The 17,640-nt window shown below is 41.2% G+C and overlaps 1 protein-coding gene across 1 annotated transcript in view; it reads left to right on the top strand.

Moving 5' to 3' along the window:
- Nucleotides 1–2,895: 2,895 nt before the first annotated feature.
- LOC138248872 (zinc finger protein interacting with ribonucleoprotein K-like) overlaps nucleotides 2,896–17,640 on the top strand; it is a 53,856-nt gene continuing 39,111 nt past the window's right edge. Inside the window, exon 1 of the mRNA XM_069202839.1 lies at nucleotides 2,896–2,981. Within this exon, the coding sequence (XP_069058940.1) occupies nucleotides 2,958–2,981 (24 nt within the window). The 5' untranslated portion in view covers nucleotides 2,896–2,957. The remainder of the gene's footprint in view (nucleotides 2,982–17,640) is intronic.

Here is a 17,640-nt window from a genome sequence, read left to right as displayed (position 1 = left end):
AAGGGTCACTCCCGGGGGGGGGTTGGGAGGCAAATCTATTTTAGGTCATTACTGCCCCCCCTGGGGGCAGATCGGCCTATTACTATTAACCTCTAGGCGCCAGGGCAATTTTCTTTTGTGTGTTTTTTTTTTGTTTGTTTGCTTTTTTAGAGATGGGGAGCGACCCATTAGGCAAGGGTTGCTCCCCTGGGGACAAATTGTATTTAGACCATTTCTGCCGCCTTGGGGGCAGATCGGCCGGTTTTAGGTCAATCTGCCCCCAAGGGGGACAGAAACCACTAGGCACAGGGGATTTTTTTTTTTTGCCAATGTCACGCAAGGGGAGTGACCCCGTAGGCAACAGTCGCTCCCGGGGGGCATATTTAATTTAGGCCATTTCTGCCCCCCCCGGGGCCGGCTGAGCTAGAGGCCAAAATCCACAGGTAGGCACTTTGTAAAAAACACCTCTGTTTTCTGTGAAAAAATGTGATGTGTCCACGTTGTGTTTTGGGCCATTTCATTTCGTGGGCGCTAGGCCTACCCACACAAGTGAGGTATCATTTTTATCGAGAGACTTAGGGGAACGCTGGGTGGAAGGAAATTTGTGGCTCCTCTCAGATTCCAGAACTTTCTGTCACCGAAATGTGAGGAAAATGTGTTTTTTTAGCCAAATTTTGAGGTTTGCAAAGGATTCTGGGTAACAGACCCTGGTCAGAGCCCCACAAGTCACCCCATCTTGGATTCCCCTAGGTCTCTAGTTTTAAAAAATGCACAGGTTTGGTAGTTTTCCCTAGGTGCCGGCTGAGCTAGAGGCCCAAATCTACAGGTAGGCACTTTGCAAAAAACACCTCTGTTTTCTGTCAAACATTGTGATGTGTCCACGTTGTGTTTTGGGGCATTTCCTGTTGCGGGTGCTAGGCCTACCCACACAAGTGAGGTATCATTTTTATCGGGAGACTTGGGGGAACGCTGGGTGGAAGGAAATTTGTGGCTCCTCTTAGATTCCAGAACTTTCTGTCACCGAAATGTGAGGAAAATGTGTTTTTTTAGCCAAATTTTGAGGTTTGCAAAGGATTCTGGGTAACAGACCCTGATCAGAGCCCCACAAGTCACCCCATCTTGGATTCCCCTAGGTCTCTAGTTTTCAAAAATACACAGGTTTGGTAGGTTTCCCTAGGAGCCGGCTGAGCTAGAGGCCAAAATCTACAGGTAGGCACTTTGCAAAAAACACCTCTGTTTTCTGTCAAAAACTGTGATGTGTCCATGTTGTGTTTTGGGGCATTCCCTGTCGCGGGTGCTAGGCCTACCCACACAAGTGAGGTATCATTTTTATCGGGAGTCTTGGGGGAACGCTGGGTGGAAGGAAATTTGTGGCTCCTCTCAGATTCCAGAACTTTCTGTCACCGAAATGTGACGAAAACGTGTTTTTTTAGCCAAATTCTGAGGTTTGCAAAGGATTCTGGGTAACAGAACATGGTCAGAGCCCCACAAGTTACCCCATCTTGGATTCCCCTAGGTCTCTAGTTTTAAAAAATTTGCAGGTTTGGTAGGTTTCCCCAGGTGCCAGCTGAGCTAGAGGCCAAAATCCACAGGTAGGCACTGTTTTCTATGAAAAAATGTGATGTGTCCACGTTGTGTTTTGGGGCATTTCCTGTCGCGGGCGCTAGACCTACCCACACAAGTGAGGTATCATTTTTATCGGGAGACTTGGGGGAACATAGATAGCAAAACAAGTGTTATTGCTCCTTGACTTTCTCTACATTTTTTCCTTCCAAATATAAGAAAGTGTGTAAAAAAGACGTCTATTTGTGAAATGCCCTGTAATTCACATACTAGTATGGGCACCCCGGAATTCAGAGATGTGCAAATAACCACTGCTCCTCAACACCTTATCCTGTGCCCATTTTGGAAATACAAAGGTTTTCTTGATAGCTATTTTTTGCTCCTTATATTTCAGCAAATGAATTGCTGTATACCCGGTATAGAATGAAAACCCACTGCAGGGTGCAGCTCATTTATTGGCTCTGGGTACCTAGGGTTCTTGATCAACCTACAAGCCCTATATATCCCCGCAACCAGAAGAGTCCAGCAGACGTAACGCTATATTGCTTTCAAAAATCTGACATTGCAGATAAAAGTTACAGAGTAAAACATAGAGAAAAATTGCTGTTTTTTTCACCTCAATTTCATTTTTTTTTTTTCAGTTGTTATTTTCTGTAGGAAACCCTTGTAGGATCTACACAAATTACCCCTTGCTGAATTCAGAATATTGCCTACTTTTCAGAAATGTTTGGTTTTACGCCCCTTTCTGTCAATGACTGGAAGGAGGGTGAAAGCACAAAAAATCATAAAAATGGGGTATGTCCCAGTTAAATGCCAAATTTGTGTTGAAAAATTAGGTTTTCTGATTCAAGTCTGCCTGTTCCTGCAAGCTGGGAAGCTGGTGATTTTAGCACCGCAAACCCTTTCTTGATGCCATTTTCAGGGAAAAAACCACAAGCCTTCTTCTGCAGCCACTTTTTTTCAATTTTTTTGAAAAAACCGAAAATTTTACTGTATTTTGGCTAATTTCTTGGCCTCCTTCTGGGGAACCCACAAAGTCTGGGTACCTCTAGAATCCCTAGGATGTTGGAAAAAAAGGACGCAAATTTGGCTTGGCTAGCTTATGTGGACAAAAAGTTATGAGGGCCTAAGCGCGCTCTGCCCCAAATAGCCCCAAAAAGTCCCTGGCACCTGAGGGGGAAAAGGCCTGGCAGCGAAGGGGTTAAACGTGAAGCCTATTTCTAAATCGGATGGAGTGATGGAGGCGGTGAACTTGCTCTGAGCATGCGCATAGTAGCGTGTCTTTTCTCTGCGCCTGCTCGGTTATACCTCAGTCTTCTACGCATGCGCTTTGCTCCCTGGCTCCATGTCCCAGGCTGGACAGTGTGTTGACGTTTACTTCCGTGTTTCATTCCTGGAGTGTACAACTTAAAGGAATGTCTCACCAGAGCTCCGACAACGTGAGTAATATTGTGTACGTAATAGTAGTCTAAAGATAGGAACAAAATATGTTATAAAGTCTTTTTGTATTTTATACAACAACATGATTATTTACTGAGCTTGAACATAGGACCGCTGTTATTAGCGGCTGTGCTGCTTATGAGGTGAAGTAGAGGCGGGCGATCCGCCGAAAGCCAGAGCCTGAAGTCTGGCTCTATCTCGGCTCGAGGTCCCAGTGGAACCTCGAGCCCATAACGAGCCGAGCTTTCATGTGGCTTGTGACTGCCGCCCTCGCGCTACCCTCACGCACAAAGAGATAAAAACAAAGCCTTAACATTAGAGGTAAAAAGGAGAGGCCCGTGTAGTGGTTGATTGGTACAAAGTGAAACCAGGATTTAATGTGGCTTCTCCGGTTAATTAGTGTGTGATCTCAGGCAAATAGTTTACTGAGCCTCCATTCTTTTTTATTATTTTATATAAAAAAGCACCTTCTGATGCATGAGTACAAAATACCAGCTGTACAGTTCATTACCTGAAGGCTACATTCTGTACAATGAAGTTCGCCGAGAAAGCATCTCACCAGAGTAACTTTCCTATTTAGCTGGTATTTGAGTTACTAAACTCTACTGTTTAACTGGCCCTAGGGTTAACACCAGTCTTTTTTTTAGCAACTAACCTGCAGTCCAGTAAAACAGAGTAACTTTATTGATTTTGTGTGGCACACATTTTCAGCCTTTTTTTTACACTTTTTATTGTTTGCAGTTGCTTGAGTACAGTATTCTAGAATGTCAACTGCTGTAACCAATGTGTGCTGGTGACATACCACCCGTTGACCCTAAACATAGCGAGTGGAATGTTGATCATCCTCCTTCATGATCAAGTCCTTTTAAACAATGACCTTATATTATTTGCTTGGACGAGAAATTAGAATATTAGTTTGCATACAGGGGATGTTCCTTAGGGTGGTCAACCGTCCCTTATTCTATAGGTTTGTCTTGCAGTCTCGGCTCCTGTCCCTCTACCTGCACAGAGGCACTCGGGGATCCCCATAGTTCTGCATTCTGCATTTTGGTTGCCCACCACTTTTAACCCTCTCAGAGGACAGGCAATTCTCACTCCTTCACTCCTTTACAACCTTTAAAAGAGGTTACTATTAGTGGTACGGAGAGAGGAGTTGCAGCACAGGAGGGTTCCTGTACAATGCAACTTCAGGCGCAGTTCTACTATTGAGATGCCAATCAAGCCACTAGTGCTTAAATAGCACTGTATGTGTGAATTAGAACATTGCTCAGGGCCTGCCCTGGAAGTATACCCTTGGTCTTTTTTTCTTTCATTTAGCCTGTTTTTACTTTCTGTCATATTGTCTGATCAGTGGACAGAGGCACGAGGAGAGTATCATTTACCAAGGGTTAAACAGTTTGTTAGGCCAGGCACCTGTCAAGTTCTCCACGTAAAATCAGGTCCTCTAATTGTAAATGTTCCCATTCTTGCTTAAAGGGGATAAGAGGAATACGTTTAGAAGGTGATTGCTCAGGATAACTCAATTTTGCCAAATAGGAAGCCATGAAAAAAAACTGTGTCTCCTGGTTCAACATGTCCAGCAAGACAACAACTGGGATGATAGTGATTGTGATGGCATGATTAAGAGGCTGCCCTTCCCAGAGAAATATCACGGTCCTGTGGGCCCTGCCCAGCTTTAGAACACAGTGTTTTTCCAGCTTATATACATTGTAGCGGGAAAGCTAAGATTAAATGTTACGTGTTAGAAATATGTTCTCTAGTTGGTAGTCGGTTTGCACCCTGTCCAAGTAGGGATCCTCACTCTAGTCAGGCTAATGGAGATACCCACCTCAGATAATCCCGGCTCACCCCCTTGGTAGCTTGGCACGAGCAGTCAGGCTTATCACAGAAGCAATGTGGAAAGAATTTGCACAAAACACACAGTAATACAGTGAAAACACTACAAAAGGGCTTCTCACCAGTTTTAGAAAAATAGCCAATATTCATCTGTGTAAAGCAAGAGCAAAACGAGGAAAATCCAACATACAGGAATAAAGATATTAATTTTGCAAGAATTAACTTAAAAATACAGTTCCTTGAAGTCGATAGCTCCATCTGGGGATATCACGGCTTAGTGAACAACAAATCCAACAGTTCAGGCTGGCTGCAGCGTCGCGGGCCCACTACGTTGTCAGAAAGACCCGCAAACAGTAACTTGAAAATGTAGGGCGTTGTGATGAGATCCAGAGTGCAGCATGACAGATGTCGGGGTGGGGGCCGTCGGGCTCTTGAAGTCACATGCGTTGCAGATCGAACTCCGGGTTGATGACGAAGTCAGGAGCGTTGCCATGAATAGCGTTGGGGCTGTGGTGTGAAGCAGGACTGTACGAAGTGCGGTGCCCACAGGTCAAAGTGCAGGCAGCTGCTCAGTGACAGTGTCTTGTGGCGTTGGTGAGACCAGGCCTGTGGTGTGAAGCGGGAATGTGCAACGTGCGGTGTCTCAAGGTCACGGTTCAGGTAGCTGCGTCGTCATTGCTGAATCGCTGTCGTCGGTAGGCCCAAGGCGGCGGTGCAGCGTGGGGGATGCTGTGTGCGGCACCCATGGGTCGCTGTGCAGACAAGGGCATCAGTTGATGACATAGGAGTCAATGTCGCTGGCGTCGGTGGACCAAGGCTGCAGTGCTGGACGGGACGGTGCTTTGTGTACCTCACGAGCGGTGTGAACAGGCCACAGTGCAGCATTGCTGTCAGCGTGGATCGTCGTCGTCGGGAATGTCAAGGCTGCGGTGTGAGCAAGGCGATGCGGAGTACAGGGCCCACAGGTCACGGTGCAAGCAGCAGCTCGGTGACGGCATCAGGTGGCGACATCAGTGAGACCAGGGTTGCGGTGCGACATTGGGCACAGCTCTGTGTGGCGTTGTCCCTTCACGGTGCAGTCAGCGGCGTCGTTGATGGCGTCACAGTGGGTTTTCCTCTGTTGCAGCACAAAACACACAGTTCCCAGTGATGTAGGCAGATGAAGCTGAAGTCTTTGATATCCCTGAGACTTCTAACAGGAGGCAAGCTGTACTCCAAGCCCTTGGAGAAACTACAGAAGCAGGATACACAGCAAAGTCCAGTCTTTTCCCTCTTTAAGGCAGAAGCAGCAACTGCAGGCCAACCCAGCAAAGCACACACAGCAAAGGGGTAGTACTCTTCCTCCAGCTCTTCATCTTTTCTCCTTGGCAGAGGTTCCTCTTGATCCATAAGTGTTCTAAAAGTCTGGGGTTTTGGGTCCACTTTTATACCCAGTTCTGCCTTCGAAGTAGGCAAACGTCAAAGGAAAGTCTCTGTTGTTGACAAGATCCTGCCTTGTTCAGGCCTGGCCCCAGACACACACCCAGGGGTCGGAGACTGCATTGTGTGAGGGCAGGCACAGCCCTTTCAGGTGTAAGTGACCACTCCTGGCTCCACTCTAGCCCAGCTGGCCTATCAGGATATGCAGGCTACAGCCTTGCTCCCTTTGTGCCGCTGTCTAGTGGCGATTCACACCAGCCCAACTGTCAGTCTGACCCAGACATGCAATACACAAGCAGGCAGAGGCACAGAATGGTTTAAGCAAGAACATGCCCACTTTCTAAAAGTGGCATTTTCAAACAGACAATTTAAAAAACAACTTTACAAAAAGATGTGTTTTTAAATTGCGAGTTCAGAGACCCCAAACTCCAAATCTCCATCTGCTCCCAAAGGGAAACTGCACTTAAAAGTTATTTAATGACAGCCCCCATTTTAACCTCTAAGAGAAATAGGCCTTGCAACAGTGAAAACCAAATTTGGCAGTATTTCACTGTTAGGACATGTAAAACACCTCAGTACATTTCCCACCTTTAACATACACTGCACCCTTCCCATGGGACCACCTACGGCCTACCTTAGGGGTGCCTTACATGTATAAAAATGGAAGGTTTGGGCCTGGCAAGTGGATACACTTGCCAGGATGAATGGGCAGTTTAAAACTGCACAAACAGATACTGCAGTGGCAGGTCTGAGACATGTTCACAGAGCTACTGATGTGAGTGAACAACCAGTGCTGTAGGTCCACTAGTAGCTTTTGATTTACAGGCCCTGGGCTCCCATAGTGTACTTTACTAGGGCCTTATGAGTAAATCAAATATGCCAATCATGGATAAACCAACCATCAGTACAATTTATATAGGGAGCACTTGCACTTTAGCACTGATCCGCAGTGGTAAAGTGTGCAGAAACAATAAACCAGCAAAAACTAATCAGACAAAATAGGAGGAAGAAGGTGAAAAGTTTGGGGACAACCCTGCAAAAAGGGCAATTTCCAACATTATGTATCCTAGTTCAATACCTAAAGCGTACCCACTGCACCAGATCTTGTGGTAGTAGGTAGTTATTGGACAGCATTCACGGTACTTACAGATTTTTACCATTGGTGTTGCAAAGATTACAATTATTTTATTTGATTTGGATACAGAGTTGTTCATATTCTAAACTTGTCTCTCAAAAGTTGCAAAAGCGAGCAGTCAAGGCTTACTCCAGGAGGTGGTAAAAAAATTCGAACGCAGGTACATTATGAACAGTAATAACACTTGATAACCTCAATCTTTGGCCAAGTTATGTCTTTTTAGATGGCCCGCTAATAGGAGTGTGATTCAGAATGAATTCCCAAAAATTCTCTGTGCCATCATTGTCCCCTGTACCCCAACAATTGTCTCCTGATGTCTGTCCGTGCAGAAAGGTTTTTGAGAAGTGATAATGGAAATTTGACCACCCTACTTGTACCGAGCAAGAGGGAAGGCCGGTAATGAGGTGAATCCCAGCAAGCTTGAGCAAACATCATAGGTTTTTACTTTATAGTACTCTGAGACCAAAAGGGTAGAACATATTGGGTTTTAAAGCCATTAGTTCAAAGACCCAAAGTCTCACTTATTGTGTGTGAGACTCACAGATTTTGAACTAGGGCTGAGCTGTTACTCACAGCAGACTAAATGTCACACCTGAAAAGAAGGGCTAAAACAGAAACTTTAACTGTGACTATGTTCAGAGTTTGGCAGTGTGCAGAGTATTGCCTGGAAAAGAGTTTTTATTAACACCATCCCATCTCAGAGGGAGCCCTTGTAAAGATGACCTCACATGATAGGAGCCCCTTGCAACATAGCTTGGTATTTTACTACTTTTGTAATCCATGACTCTAGTGTGGTTGGTGTCATTTTTTGTATATTTATTTTGATTTTGTCATAACTGCACTGGTGTTACTTCTGCTGTTGTCATTCATATCAAAACATGTGTGACATCACTTCCTCTTATGTCATTGTATGTTAATTAGTTCTCACTGCTACAACTTCTCAAACCTTGAAAGGTCTTAGTTGGACAGTTGGACAGTGCTGCCTCAAGTTACCTAACAGCAAGAGAATCTGTTCTGTTATGGTTTGGGATGTCAGTTTGTGAGGCGTATAGCTCATTCCAGAGAAACCACAAGCCCCAGTCTCGGTCAGTAAAAAAAACACATTGATTGAGACCCTTACATCAGCAAGTTGAAGTCCAACATTGACTCAGTTCTTGTATTTGGTCTCAGATGACCAGGGAATAACCTCAGAGAGGTCAGAAACTGCAATTTGGGCCAGACCATCTAAGGACTGAGCTGAGACCAACCTGTCCCTGAGGGTAGCTTGGTGGTTCCTGTGGTACACTGTTGTGGAATATGGTTTTGAGGTTGTCATAGTTATTAGGGTTTGCATGTGGTTCCTCAGAGCCTGTTTTCAGACCCAGAGTGTAAGCTGCTGATTCCCAGCAGATGAAACAGACATTATAACTTCAGGTCAATTAAGATGAGGCAGAAAAGATGATTTTTTAGCAGTCTTCTTAAGGAAAAGTTTCCAAAGGTTTGAGTTTGATGGGTTTGTTGCAGCACCAGTCAATATATGTTTTAGTGTTTGAGAGGTTTTGGCTCTCGTAGTTCCAGAGTACACTATGTTATCACTGTTGAACTGCTGCCATTGTTTTGAGTAAAGACTCTAGGACAATGTGTAAAACTCACTGATACCCCGGTGGGTCTCGTACACGCCATAAAGTCACATAGAAATAAAATAGTGAATTACTAGTAAGGGTCACTGTTTTATGTTTTTACTGATTTTTACAGATAAAATACAGACAGAGAAACATTTCTATTCCGGTCTGTATTTATTTTTAAATGTGGATGAAAACGGAAATTAGGTTATGTTTTTGAGTGATTCTAAATGTTGTGCAGATTGACAGGTAGAGAATTAAAAAAGAAAGACATTTTAGTAATGAGGCTTAAAAAGAACATATGCACAATACTCATGTTTGCATGTTTTCATACAAGTGTATTGATTTCTCATCCGTCTTGTCAGATAAATTTTTTCACAAAACCCAAATTAAATTTGAATAAATACAGTTAAAATTAGCAAAAAAGTAATACGGATGAATACTGCTGGAATTGTCAAAAGGATAAATACCATAAAACAGGGAGCCCTAATTACAAGCAACAAAACATCAACAATCAGAAAGAAGTAAGATTAAACAGGTCGGGCTGATAGGCTGATTTTTCTAGATAGCTTTATAAGCGAGGTAGCAGAATTTATATGTTAACCTTCTTTTTATAAGACCACTATGTAAATCACTTGATGGAGGAGCTACAAGCACTTTTTCTCATACAAGAGATTAGTCTGGCTGTAGAAAGGAGCACAATTTCAAGAAGCAATACAGAGGATTGGGGATGCCTATCAGGTTATTAACACATTAAAGCTAGAGATAAATCCAGCATAGGTTGTTCTCAATTGGCTTAGTGATAATGTTATGTCTAAAAGTTTGGAAATTAAACTTTTTTTATAGATGTGTAGAAACAGTGATGTAAAACCCAGAAATTTTCCTATGGAGGTGAATGATGGTGCGATGTCCCCAGACTTGAATTTTTTAAGAAGTGATGGGTTGGATTTAGTTTTATTGGAGCGTCAAGAGGAGAAACTCTGATTTCTGAAAGTTCAGCATCAGGAAATTACTTGGCATCCAACATCAGAGCTTTATGTGGCTGCCTTGAGCAAAGAGCAGCAATAGACTAGATGAGTAATGTTTTTAAGTACAATCGCATGTTGTCTTCATATGGGTGAGAAGAAACTTTTGTCCCATCCAAAAGTAAAGTCAAGTGGCTCAAGGTGCAAGTTAAACAAAGTTGAAGGTAGGATGGAGCCCTTGGCAACACTACGTGGCACTGTTGATATTAGGCGTTACAAAATTCACTAACTAACGTAAGAAAAAATGTAGAACCACTGTAAGATGTGATTATTTAAAGTGGATTGTAACCTAAGGTGGTGAATGGTGTAACAATACTCTGATAGATTGAGTAGACAAGACTACCCCTCTTCCAGAATTTATGGCCAGGTGTTCGACCTTTTGTTTTGCGACTCGCAATTTACAATATGTTTGGGAATTACAAATTGCGAGTCACAAAACAAAATGCAAGACAGTGTTAAGTACACTGTTTGTGATTCTCAATAGGGTCGCAAATGACATACGTCATCAATATTCATTAGGTAGGTCGCAATTTGCGACCCCATTGGGAATGGCTGCACTCACAGAGATGGTGACCTGCTGGGGAAAGCAGACCACCATGTCTGTGACTGTTTTTTAAATAAAGCAGTTTTTTTTTAAAATGCAGCACGTTTTCCTTAAAGGAAACTACACAAACAGTAGTCCGGCTCGGGCTATTCTAGAATAGTTCTGGCTGGATCATCTGTGGAATGTATGTAGGTGGTGAGTTGTGGACAGTGTGATACTGGAGAAAAACATGTCCTTGTACCTTGTTGGGTTTCACTGCTAGGTGGCCATAGAAGTCAGAGTTTAACATGAGAGTGTTCTGGGAATTGGATAGCGAATTGCATGGTGAGGGTCATTATCTCTGTAAGTGTGGGAAAATAATTCCTCCTCTGTCTATAAAGAACAAGATCATTAGTGTTTGCCATGAAGGATACATTGAGAGTGGGCCAACAAAAAAAAGAGTTTGACATTTTTTATTGGTGGCCATGGGTGGACAAAGAAGTAGAACGTTGTGTAAAAGGATGTATTGAATGTGAATGTGCTGACAAGTCCTACAAGACTTTGGACCTTCCTTTGGAACCAGTAGCATGCCTTATCATCTCCTGTTATAGTTTGTTAGATTGTTAGTGTAATGGGCTCATGTATTTGAATGGAGGAAACATCGAGCACATTTGGGTTTGATAGACATATTTTAAAAGCAATAGGAGAGTGAGATAGTAGATAAGGTAAACATGTATAATGTAATGTGATTTATTTACTGGTTATCTCCTAAAGAAAGGTTTACCACACATGTCCAGATTGATAACGGTACTCCTCTTACATCAGAAAAGATGGAAATATTTCTGGATTTGCATGGGATAAAAGTAAGGACCACCTCCCTGTATTACCCAAGTGTTAACCATGCTGCAGAGCAGTTCAGCCATGTGTAAAAAAGTACTGTAGAGTAAGCCTCAGCTAATGGTAAGAAGGTTAAACAGAAATAATGTTATGGTCCTATCATACTACACCTTTAGACTCAACAAGGCATATCCTTCCAGTGTCATTATAGGACACATTCCTAATACCAGGCTTGTGCTGGGTGGTTGTGTAGGTTGAAGGAGTATTGTTGGAACCCTAAAGAAATAAAAAATCATATATTTAAATCAAAGTAGAATTACATGATGTATTATGACAGTATGCATTGAGGGGAAGATGAGCATAAAAGAATGTCAATGGGTGAGGATAGGAAAGAAGTCAGAGGAATGAGTGAGTATTTTCCTAACCCAAAGAAGGTAGTTCAGGTATTGATGAAGCCCGAGAGGAAGGATGATGGCAGATTGTGGATTTTGGCTTGTGTGACTATGGCAAAGAAAAGTTCTTGTTTTACAATGCAAAGCTGTTGTTATACCTAAACTTGTGGAATGGATTCTGGGTATGACTGGTTTGATGAGGAAGACATCGGTGGCAATGATGTTAACACTGATGAAGGTCCAATGTGTGGTGGTAGCTTACCTGTTCTTTGTGTAGCTTCTACAAGTGAAAATCGGATTGTGAATGTTGGCGAAGAGTCCATGAATATTGATGGTTTGTATGTCCTTTTGAGGTTTTGCCAGGCAGGCATCAGAAGAGCAGGTATAGTGTGCCTGTCCAAGGTGGCATTCCAAATTGTGACATAGGATGTGTAGAAAAAAGAGAATGCGATATTGAAACGTCCGAGGAGAGTTATTAGACCACTGTTGAAATTGCATGATAGAAGTTCTGTTCATACTTACCTTCTATAGATATCCATTTTCACTGTATGTTTTATTGCTATTTAGCTGTTTTCTGTACTTTTGTTTAAAAAAGAGGGGTGTGTAGTGTCCTATCTGTCGTGTCATTTTAATAGTGATCCTGCTGCAGATTGTTCAAGAATATTGCTAGCTGGACAGTCTGTGGTCTATAATTCTGGGTTTGTCCAAACAACCCTTTAGAGTTTGGCCTTTCGCAGCAGACAAGAAGGAAAATAACCTCTACTACATTATGGTACCTAATCAACCATAATGCATACATTATTATTGGGGATTACATTATTTCAATGCTTGCATAAAGAAACCGTCATTCAGGACTCTCATAACAACAGCCTAAGTATGTCAAATATGAGTATGACAGATTATAATTTCATAACCATTTAATCTGCATAATCGTTGAATCAAAAGATCAAAACTCTTCCATATGACAGCCACACTGTCCTTGTATAAACAAGTTATACAATTAGATGATGAATCTTAAATTCTCAGTCTGGTTTGACCATTTTGAGAGGCCAAAGGAAGAATTTAATTAATGACTGCTTTTGATTCACAGATGTTTCAGAATGTAATGAAAAAGGAATGTTTCAAATGTCCAATAATAATGTATGTATTATAGTTGACCAAGTACCATAAGGTGGATTTGTCCTACTGGAGTTTTTTTTTCTTCTTATCCATAACCCTAGAGGAGCAAATTTTATTTTATCCTGTAGGTAATCTATGGCAAGCTCCTGATGCAATTTAAGGGGATGGACTGAAGTAAGCAAAGTGTATGACACAAAAACCTGTTTTTTTAGGTTTCGCCTGCACAGCGCTTGCAAAGTCTTTTGTTAGTTAAAAAAATCTTCTAAGGGGCTTTCATCCTGCCTTTAACTTTTCTCCAAAGTTTATTTGTTTACTGCTTGTCATTCACTTGTGCATGTTTGTGGGGGTGTTTTTACTGTTTGTTTATCTTCAGTCTCACTGTTTTCGATTTTGTGGAGCACGGACTAAGTGCTCCCTTCTACTTTAGACTTTATCCGCCATAACGGACCTACTTGTTTCTTTGGAATTTAGCTTGATTGTTGAGTGGATATATACTTCGGAACTGAAGTTATAATTCGAGTGTGATTGTTTGTCGCATTGCCTTTTCCTTTTTTGGGTAATATTGTTTCAATACATTTTTTACTGTTACATTTCATATGGTCTTCTGAATTGTTTTGGGCATATTGAACAACTTGAGAAATTAGTTTTTTGGGTATTTATACACATGACAGTACTTATTTGTTGAATTTAGTTCAATTATCGAGTGCTTTATACTTTTGAGCAAAACCATATTTTTGATTGTTGCATGTATATTCAATTATTATTCATGCCGCTCCAACTTTGTTATGAAAATGTGTGTACTTATAAATGCAGTTTTTTTTATTAGTTATTATTGTTTGTTGTGAGCATTTTTGCTCCATTTTTTTTTATTTTTATTTTTATATCACACAAGCTCTGTATTAGTGAATGTTAGTGTTTTTTTAAGGTTACATTTGGAATCAGTATTTACATAGCAACTGTATTTTACAGTGTTTATAAGTGATTCAATTTGTCGTATTTCAAAAGTTTTCGAGCATATGATAACATCTCAGTGTTTAAAGAGCCAGCAGCAACGCGTCCTGTTTACTCTTTCCTCCGTTTTTTTCCACTTTTCGCGAATGAGCGCTGGTCTTTGACAGGTCTGCATTTAAATGTGCGAACACTGAATGCTGAGGCAATGTAATCCTAAAGCTATCTCTGGCCTCTTTAATCCATTTGGAAAAGTGAATATACAGTGGAAACACAGAGGCCCATATTTATACTTTTTTAGCGCATCATTTTCTGACGCAAAAGCGGCGCAAACTTACAAAATACCATTGTATTTTGTAAGTTTGTGTCGATTTTGCATCAAAAAATGACGCAAATGCGACGCTAAAAAAGTATAAATATGGGCCAGAATTTGTTGGTGCCGTACATTTTTTGTTCCCCTTCCAGATGCATGTGTTTAACACACTGAGCTAACTCAGTTACTGTTGGTGTAGCTCAGTGGTTCCCAACCTTTTGATTTCTGTGGACCCCCACTTTAACATTAATGGAACCCAGGGACCCCCACTGAATCATCATGGGAATCTGGCGACCCCCGTCTGAGTCATTACTGGAAGCTGGGCACCTAATTTGTCAATATTTGTTAATATTTTTTAATTTTCTAGGCTCTCGTGGACCCCCTGAGACGGCTTCGCGGATCCCCAGGGGTCCCCGGACCACAGGTTGGGAACCACTGGTGTAGCTTAATTGTATGTTTAAATCGTTGTTACAAATATTTTTGTCCTCTCATCGCCCCTGATGTCCTCTCATCGACACTCTACCTGTTTACAAGCCCTGCTTAATTTGTAAATATGAACATGCCGGTGCCCAGAGCTCTCCTATGGAACACGGAGCTGCAGCATTTAAATGTGCACACACTGAATACTGAGGCTGCATAATCGTAAAGCCGTCTTGGGCCTCTTTAATCCATTTGGAAAAGTGAATATACAGTGGAAAAACAGTTTTTTTTTGTTGCTGTTCATTTTCTGTTCCCTTCTAGATGCATGCATTCAACACACTGAGGTATCTAAGTTACTGTTTGTGTAGCTTATGCATATGTTGACATCGTTTTCTAGAAATATTTTGGTCCTCTCATCGCCCATGCTAGGATGAACACTCTGCCTACTTACAAGCAGAGCTTAATTTGTAAATATAAAGGCGCCGGTGCCCAAAGCTCTCCTTTGAAACATGCGGCTGCTGCATTTAAATGTGCACTCACTGAATGCTGAGGCAGCGTAATCCTAAAACCATCTTGGGCCCCTTTAATTCATTTGGAGGAGTGACTATACAGTGGAAATACAGATTCTTTTGGTGCTGTGCAGTTCGGTTCCTATTTAGATGCATGCAGTCAACACACTGAGCTATCTCAGTTTCTGTTGGTGTAGCTTATGTGTATATTTTGGTCCTCTCATCGCCTGTGCCTGGAAGAAACACTCTGCCTACTTACGAGCAGTGCTTAATTTGTAAATATAAAGGCGCCGGTGCCCAAATCTCTCGGTTCAAACACGCGGCTGCTATATTTAATTATGCGCTCACTGAATGCTAAGGCAGTGTAATCCTAAAACCATCTCGGGCCTTATTTTCCACTGAAACATTTACTCTTTTGACAATCATGGCGCTCATCATTGCTGTTCTTTTCAGTCTCTTTAATTGTTTGTTGAGGGCATTTCTCTAAATTTTGTTCCTATTTTAGATCCTGCAAACTTAGTACAAGGGCATTTTAGCACTTGACGTTGGTATTGTATTTTATACAAAGTTACATTTCTTTTTAAAACAATCAAATCCTAATAATTAACCAAAAAATATCAATGCCCCATAACCATATGAAAAAACAAGCAGTGGTAAAGCCAATAGGTTTCGCCTTTGTTTTTTCTTTAGCATTCTGTTTTACCATCTAACTGGATTATAAATATTAGAAAAATCTTATAATATTGTTTGTTTTGAATTAGATAAACCGTTAGTAGTTGTTTATGTTGTGATGTATGTTGAATTAATTAACAACATGAACAATTATTAACCATTTATCAAATTTAAAACAAACAATATTATAACACTTTTCTAATATTTATAATGCAGTTAGATAGTGGAAAAGAAAAAACAAAGGCGAAACCTATTGGCTTTCCCAATGCTAGTTTCTATTTGCAACAAATTTGTTTCAACATATCTGAATACACCAACCTCATACATAGCTGTGACTCCACTCTTTGCCTCATAAATTCTCGGGGGAAGACAGGACATGCATACCCCCTCCTTCTTGCTAAGCTCACAATACAACCATTGAATTTTGTTGGAAGGGGAAGTGGTCTAAAGGCTAGAACGGCTGACTTCGGAACTGTGGACCCAGGTTCAAATCACTGCCTCAGCTCAACATCCTGTGATTCTTGGTGAATTACTTAATCTTAACCCATGCTTAAAAGTGTGTAATGTTATCTAAAGCTCTCTATTGGATTCAGGCGACAGTCCTGTTTTATACAACTGAAAAAATTGCTTAATATCAAGGATTCCTAATTTAAGGTACTCCAAATATCAAAAATGATGTACTCCATTTGTAGCGACATGCCATCAACTTTGATGGTCTTTGCTTTAATTCTTGGGTACTAAAGGTGTAATCCTAGATTCAGCCACATGTTTTTTTTTTTATCCCAAACACCACTTAGCAATAGCATAAAGGAACAGACTTCTTACACTTAAGCATCATTGCTTAAGACCTAAACAAACATCCAGTCATAAAAAGACTGCCCCATTGATGCTAAGAGTTAGAGAGGCTTCACATCACCTCACAGTTGAACCCTGCAATCCCATAGAGGGAAGTACTCCAATACGTAAATTCCACTTGTTTGCTCAAGACAGTGAGATAAATAACAGCGGCATATAGAAGCAGACCAGTCTGCAGAACAGAAAACACATATTATTAGCAACAGGAGAGTGAGATAAGGAGAAGCATTAAACAGCACAAAAGTGCTTGCTTACCTTGACTGATAGATGGCCGGTCACCACAAGACACGAACAAAACATTAACAAAAAATGTATGCTTAAGGATAACATAACTCTAACATATCATCAGATTCACATGAGATAGAAGAGCCTTTACCCCCATAAAAAGTATACTCTTTTCCAGTGTATGGCACAATATTACATTATATTTATATATATATAGTGGTGAAGGATGGTGATTTAATCCTGACTGCAATAAAAATAAATAATTTCCTCCTGGAGTGCGGTGGTGAAGTTGCTTGCAACTGTTTGTTTTTGTATATATATATATAGAGAGAGAGAGAGAGAGAGAGAGAGAGAGAGAGATTTTCCATATAGTCTTTTTGGTTTCATGAAAGGTTGTTAGCTCCACAATGACCTACTGGGTACTTAGCAACTGATCTCTGTACATAATTTGCAGTACCAATACATTACATTAAGTAATGCATTTCTTCAAAAAAGTATACCCATTCATAGTTTACATTAGGAGCAAAATATATATAGAGAGTCTAGAAAATGAGATTGCAAAGCAGCAAAAAGTGTACTTTAGGGTCCAAAAGGATCATTGTGTTGTAAATGGTCAATAAACTTCACTATGTAATTCCCAACAGCACTCAGCTTAGTGTTTCATGGCAGACAATCTCAGCTTCTTGCTGACCTTCTAAAAGTGGGTACCTACATATAACAGTTCACAATAAACAGCGTTTAAATAGAACCAAGTTCAAGGAGGGTCTCCAGATTCATTGATTAGGAAACCGAACCCTTACTTCTTTTTTGATAACGGAATATTCAGAAA

The sequence above is a fragment of the Pleurodeles waltl genome, chromosome 8 (genome assembly GCF_031143425.1).
Source record: "Pleurodeles waltl isolate 20211129_DDA chromosome 8, aPleWal1.hap1.20221129, whole genome shotgun sequence".
In the NCBI taxonomy this organism is placed as follows: Eukaryota; Metazoa; Chordata; class Amphibia; order Caudata; family Salamandridae; genus Pleurodeles; species Pleurodeles waltl.
This window is presented reverse-complemented; position numbering and strand designations above follow the sequence as displayed.